Source organism: Oncorhynchus mykiss, chromosome 19 (assembly GCF_057628025.1).
Source record: "Oncorhynchus mykiss isolate SJ-2025 chromosome 19, ASM5762802v1, whole genome shotgun sequence".
Taxonomy (NCBI): domain Eukaryota; kingdom Metazoa; phylum Chordata; class Actinopteri; order Salmoniformes; family Salmonidae; genus Oncorhynchus; species Oncorhynchus mykiss.
Genome location: NC_143040.1, coordinates 520,001 through 527,500, shown reverse-complemented (window position 1 = coordinate 527,500; position 7,500 = coordinate 520,001). Strand labels below are relative to the sequence as shown.

Here is a 7,500-nt window from a genome sequence, read left to right as displayed (position 1 = left end):
ATACACCGTCACATAGACACTACAATACACAGATACACCGTCACATAAACACTGTGACCAGTTCAGACACTACAATACACAGATACACCGTCACATAAACACTGTGACCAGTTCAGACACTACAATACACAGATACATCGTCACATAGACACTGTGACCAGTTCAGACACTACAATACACAGATACACCGTCACATAAACACTGTGACCAGTTCAGACACTACAATACACAGATACACCGTCACATAGACACTGTGACCAGTTCAGACACTACAATACACAGATACATCGTCACATAGACACTACAATACACAGATACACCGTCACATAGACACTACAATACACAGATACACCGTCACATAGACACTACAATACACAGATACACCGTCACACAGACACTACAATACACAGATACACCGTCACACAGACACTACAATACACAGATACACCATCACATAGACACTACAATACACAGATACACCATCACATAGACACTACAATACACAGATACACCGTCACATAGACACTACAATACACAGATACACCGTCACATAGACACTACAATACACAGATACACCGTCACACAGACACTACAATACACAGATACACCATCACATAGACACTACAATACACAGATACACCATCACATAGACACTACAATACACAGATACACCGTCACATAGACACTACAATACACAGATACACCGTCACATAGACACTACAATACACAGATACACCGTCACATAGACACTACAATACACAGATACACCATCACATAGACACTACAATACACAGATACACCATCACATAGACACTACAATACACAGATACACCATCACATAGACACTACAATACACAGATACACCGTCACATAGACACTACAATACACAGATACACCATCACATAGACACTACAATACACAGATACACCGTCACATAGACACTACAATACACAGATACACCGTCACATAGACACTACAATACACAGATACACCATCACATAGACACTACAATACACAGATACACCGTCACATAGACACTACAATACACAGATACACCGTCACATAGACACTACAATACACAGATACACCATCACATAGACACTACAATACACAGATACACCGTCACACAGACACTACAATACACAGATACACCATCACATAGACACTACAATACAAAGATACACCGTCACATAGACACTACAATACACAGATACACCATCACATAGACACTACAATACACAGATACACCATCACATAGACACTACAATACACAATCACATAGACACTACAACACACAGATACACCGTCACATAGACACTACAATACACAGATACACCGTCACATAGACACTGTGACCAGTTCAGACACTACAATACACAGATACACCGTCACATAGACACTGTGACCAGATCAGACAGACAGGCAGACAGGCAGGCAGGCAGGCAGCCAGGCAGACACAGCCAGCCAGACAGAGAGACATACCCCCCCCCCCCTCCCTCCTCTACCTCTGTGAGGGTCTTCAGAGATGTGCGGTTGAGAGAGGTCCAGAATGATCTGTTCCTTCAGGACTTTAGGGTCGTAGATGTGGAGCTTGGCTCCCTCGTCCATCAGGTACTTAGATATATAGATACTAGAAGACTCCCTGAAAGACACACACACACACACACACACACACACACACACACGCCAGTCATTAAGCAGGCTTACAGGAGCAGTTTAGGTTAAGTGCCTTGCTCAAGGGCACAGATCGATTTTTCTCTCCCACCTAGTCGACTGGAAGATTTGAACCAGCAACCTTTCAGTACTGGCCCAACAATCTTAAATCGCTAAGCTACCTGGCATCCCATAATATGAATGATTAACTCTGGGGGGGGCGGGGGGGTTAATGTGTGTTCTATATCAGGTCAAGGTTCCAAGACATGCACTTTACCCCTACAAACTGATTAACCTGACACACACACACACACTGATTAACCTGACACACACACACACACACACACACACTGATTAACCTGACACACACACACACACTGATTAACCTGACACACACACACACACTGATTAGCCTGACACACACGAGAGAGAGGAGAGAGAGAGAGACAGGCAGGCACTTTACCCCTTCACACACACACACTGATTAACCTGAAACACACGAGATAGAGAGAGAGAGAAAGGGGACAGAGAGAGAGGAGACCGAGGAGAGAGAGAGGGGACAGAGAGAGAGGAGACCGAGGAGAGAGAGAGGGGACAGAGAGAGAGGAGACCGAGGAGAGAGAGAGGGGACAGAGAGAGAGGAGACCGAGGAGAGAGAGAGGAGAGAGAGACGGGACAGAGAGACAGGAGACCAAGGAGAGAGAGAGGAGAGAGAGACGGGACAGAGAGAGAGGAGACCGAGGAGAGAGAGAGGGGACAGAGAGAGAGGAGACCGAGGAGAGAGAGAGGGGACAGAGAGAGAGGAGACCGAGGAGAGAGAGAGGGGACAGAGAGAGAGGAGACCGAGGAGAGAGAGAGGGGACAGAGAGAGAGGAGACTGAGGAGAGAGAGAGGGGACAGAGAGAGGGGAGACCGAGGAGAGAGAGAGGGGACAGAGAGAGAGGAGACCGAGGAGAGAGAGAGGGGACAGAGAGAGAGGAGACCGAGGAGAGAGCCAGGGGACAGAGAAAGAGGAGACCGATGAGAGAGAGAGGAGAGAGAGACGGGACAGAGAGAGAAGAGACCGAGGAGAGAGAGAGGAGAGAGAGACGGGACAGAGAGAGAGGAGACCGAGGAGAGAGAGAGGGAACAGAGAGAGAGAAGACAGAGGAGAGAGAGAGGAGAGAGAGGGGACAGAGAGAGAGGAGACCGAGGAGAGACTGAGGAGAGAGAGAGGGGACAGAGAGAGAGGAGACCGAGGAGAGACTGAGGAGAGAGAGAGGAGACCGAGGAGAGAGAGAGGGGACAGAGAGAGAGGAGACTGAGGAGAGAGAGAGGGGACAGAGAGAGAGGAGACTGAGGAGAGAGAGAGGGGACAGAGAGAGAGGAGACCGAGGAGAGAGAGAGGGGACAGAGAGAGAGGAGACCGAGGAGAGAGAGAGGGGACAGAGAGAGAGGAGACCGAGGAGAGAGAGAGGGGACAGAGAGAGAGGAGAGAGGGGACAGAGAGAGAGGAGACCGAGGAGAGAGAGAGGGGACAGAGAGAGAGGAGACCGAGGAGAGAGAGAGGGGACAGAGAGAGAGGAGACCGAGGAGAGAGAGACGGGACAGAGAGAGAGGAGACCGAGGAGAGAGAGACAGGACAGAGAGAGAGAGGAGACCGAGAAGAGAGAGACAGGCACTACACAAAACAGAGACAGACAAATTTGACCCCAATAACTACCGTGGGATATGCGTCAACAGCAACCTTGGGAAAATCCTCTGCATTATCATTAACAGCAGACATTTCCTCAGTGAAAACAATGTACTGAGCAAATGTCAAATTGGCTTTTTACCAAATTACCGTACAACAGACCACGTATTCACCCTGCACACCTTAATTGGCAAACAAACAAACCAAAACAAAGGCAAAGTCTTCTCATGCTTTGTTGATTTAAAAAAAGCTTTGGACTCAATTTGGCACGAGGGTCTGCTTTACAAATGGATGGAAAGTGGTGTTGGGGGTAAAACATACAACATTATAAAATCCATGAACACAAACAACAAGTGTGCGGTTAAAATTGTCAAAGAACATTTCTTCTTCCCAAGAGGCCGTGGGGTGAGACAGGGCTGCAGCTTAAGCCCCACCCTCTTCAACATATATATCAACAAACTATTTGGCCCTAAACAGAGAGTACACAGCGGCAGAATACCTGACCGCTGTGACTGACCCAAACTTAAGGAAAGCTTTGACTATGTGCAGACTCAGTGAGCATAGCCTTGCTATTGAGAAAGGCCGCCGTAGGCAGACCTGGCTCTCAGGAGAAGACAGGCTATGTGCTCACTGCCCACAAAATGAGGTGGAAACTGAGCTGCACTTCCTAACCTCCTGCCCAATGTATGACCATATTAGAGAGACATATTTCCCTCAGATTACACAGATCCACAAAGAATTCGAAAACAAATCCAATTTTGATAAACTCCCATATCTACTGGGTGAAATTCCACAGTGTGCCATCACAGCAGCAAGATTTGTGACCTGTTGCCACGAGAAAAGGGCAACCAGTGAAGAACACACACCATTGTAAATACAACCCATATTTATGTTGATTTATTTGCACATCGTTACAACACTGTATACAGATAATAATAATATGACATTTGAAATGTCTTTATTGTTTTGGAACTTCTGTGAGTGTAATGTTTACTGTTAGTTTTATATTGCTTATTTCACTTTCGTTTATCATCTACTCATCTAAGTTTCCCATGAAAATAAAGAGAGAGAGCGAGAGAAAGAAAAGGAATTTATGTTTCAACAAGAGAAGAAAGAGGAGAGAGGAAACGAGGAGGAAGAGAGGGAACGAGGAGGAAGAGAGGGAACGAGGAGGAGAGGAGAAGAATAGAAGATAGGAAAATAGATACCTGGTGTCTCCAGTGTCTTTCTTAAAGGAGAATCCCAGCAGGGCGATCTTCTTCCCTGTCACTGTGTTAAACAGACAGTCAATGATACGACACGCAAACCTCCTCCGTTGGTACTCATTCATATCAATCACCTGGAGAGAGGGAGGAGGTGGGACAGGGAGGAGGGAGGAGGAGGAGGGAGAGGGAGGTTGGGAAAGAGGGAGGAGGGAAAAGGGGGTGAAGAGGAAGGAGGGAGAGGGGGAGGAGGAGGGAGAGGGGGGGGAGAGAGGTTGGGAGAGAGGGAGGAGGGAGAGGGGGAGGAGGGAGGGAGGGAGGGAGGGAGGGAGGGAGGGAAGGAGGGAGGGAGGGAGGGAGGGAGAAGGAGGGAAAGGGGGGAAAGGGGGGAGGAGAGAGGGAGGAGGGAAAGGGGGTGAAGAGGAAGGCGGGAGGGAGAGGAAGGGAGAAAAGGAAGGAGGTGAAAGCATAATAATAAATATAGCTGTGAGCAGCAATGAACGGGGTTCACAGGATGACAGAAAGAACACAAGATGAGTTGGAGAACAACAAGCACTATCATGTTGTAACTAACTATCTTTACACATGCAAATAATGAGTTACCTTTTTATGGCTGCAGGGGGCAGTATTGAGTAGCTTGGATGAAAGGTGCCCATATCAAATGGCCTGCTCCTCAGTCATTGTTGCTAATATTTGCATATTATTATTAGTATTGGATAGAAAACACTCTGAAGTTTCTAAAACTGTTTGAATTATGTCTGTGAGTATGACAGAACTCATATCATATCATCACTCGTATCATTGACTGTCTGTTTAACACAGTGACAGGGAAAAAAAACCTAAGAAATTCCACTTCCTGTTTTTTTTTTTCTGGAGGTGGCAGATTTTCAACCAAGGTCTCACTGAAATTACAGCGAGATATGGATGAGTTTTCACTTCCTACGCCTTCCACTAGATGTCAGCAGTCAATAGAACTTTGTCTGATGACTCTAATGTGAAGGGGGGTCGATTGACACAGGAAATAGTGACCACAGCCATGAGTGGACCACGCTTTCACCAGGCGCGTTCACAGGGGAAGCACCTGCGTTCCACCGCTCATCTGAAGTCATTCTAATTCTCCGATTGGAACGTTATTCAAGATGCATGTAAACAACATTCTAAAGATTGATTCAGTACATCGTTTGACATGTTTCTACTGACTGTTACGGAACTTTTGGACATTTCGTCACGTTATAGTGGACGCGCTTTGTGACTTTGGAATTGTTTACCAAACGCATTAACCAAAGTAGCTAATTGGACATAAATAACTGACATTTTTTGAACAAATCAAGCATTTATTGTGGACCTGGGATTCCTAGGACTGCATTCTGATGAAGTTAAGTAAGGTAGGTTAGGTAAGGAAACATTTATCATGTATTTTCTGGTTTCTGTTGACTCCAACATGGAGGCTAATTTGGCTTCTGTTCTGAGCTCCGTCTCAGATTATTGCATGTGTTGCTTTTTCCGTGAGCTTTTTTAAAAACACAGCGGTTGCATTAAGGAGAGGTATATCTATAATTCCATGTGTATAACTTGTATTATCATCTACATTTATGATGAGTATTTCTGTTGAAACGATGTGGCTATGCAAAATCACTTGATGTTTTTGGAACTAGTGAATCTAACGCGCCAATGTAAACTCTGATTGTTTTGATATAAATATGAACTTTATCAAACAAAACATGCATGTATTGTGTAACATGAAGTCCTATGAGTGTCATCTGATGAAGATAATTCAAGGTTAGTGATTCATTTTATCTTTATTTCTGCTTTTTGTGAATGCTATATTTTGCTGGAAAATGGCTGTGCTTATTTGTGGTTTGGTGGAGACCTAACATACTCGTTTGTAGTGCTTTCGCTGAAAAGCCTATTTGAAATCGGACACTTTGGTGGGATTAACAACGACAATATCTTTAAAATGATTTCAGACACATGTCTGTTTTAGGAATTCTAATTATGAGATTTCTGTGGTTTGAATTTGGGGCCCTCTATTTTCACTGGTAGTTGTCAAATCGATCCCGATATTGGGATTGCAGCCATAACAGATGAACAGTATCAAATATCAAGTATCAAAAGTGTGGTTCGTCTTTGGGATGTCGATGACAGCGATGACAAGTTTACAGTTGTTGACTGGCCACTGTGGAGTGGATCTACTGTGGTTTAAAAAATGGACACGTAAAATTAGATTTTTTGATTCGTCAATAACTCGCCATTCCTCTTGACCCTTAGAGAATAGCTATGTTAAGACATGTTCCATGGTTACCACATTCCACGTGTTCGTATGGTACCATGGTTACCACATTCCACGTGTTCGTATGGTACCATGGTTACCACATTCCACGTGTGTTCGTATGGTACCATGGTTACCACATTCCACGTGTGTTCGTATGGTACCATGGTTACCACAGTCCACGTGTTCATATGGTACCATGGTTACCACATTCCACATGTTCGTATGGTACCATGGTTACCACAGTCCACGTGTTCGTATGGTACCATGGTTACCACAGTCCACGTGTTCGTATGGTACCATGGTTACCACAGTCCACGTGTTTGTATGGTTCCATGGTTACCACATTCCACATGTATTGGTATGGTACCATGGTTACCACATTCCACGTGTTCGTATGGTACCATGGTTACCACATTCCACGTGTTCGTATGGTACCATGGTTACCACATTCCACATGTGTTTGTATGGTTCATAAGAAGAAGACTAGGTACCGGTGACCCCCTCCTGCACCCTGACTAGGTACCGGTGACGCCCTCCTGCACCCTGACTCGGTACCGGTGACCCTCCTGCATCCTGACTCGGTACCGGTGACCCTCTCCTGCACCCTGACTAGGTACCGGTCACCCTCCTGCACCCTGACTCGGTACCGGTGACCCTCTCCTGCACCCTGACTCGGTACCGGTCACCCTCTCCTGCACCCT

At 45.8% G+C, this 7,500-nt stretch overlaps 1 protein-coding gene across 1 annotated transcript in view; it reads right to left on the bottom strand.

Moving 5' to 3' along the window:
* LOC110518820 (UDP-glucose 6-dehydrogenase) overlaps positions 1-7,500 on the bottom strand; it is a 24,038-nt gene that overhangs the window by 4,955 nt on the left and 11,583 nt on the right. The window contains exons 8-9 of the mRNA XM_090209516.1: positions 4,534-4,664; positions 1,506-1,642 (exon numbers count right to left, since the gene is read on the bottom strand). Of these exons, the coding sequence (XP_090065642.1) occupies positions 1,506-1,642; positions 4,534-4,664 (268 nt within the window). The remainder of the gene's footprint in view (positions 1-1,505; positions 1,643-4,533; positions 4,665-7,500) is intronic.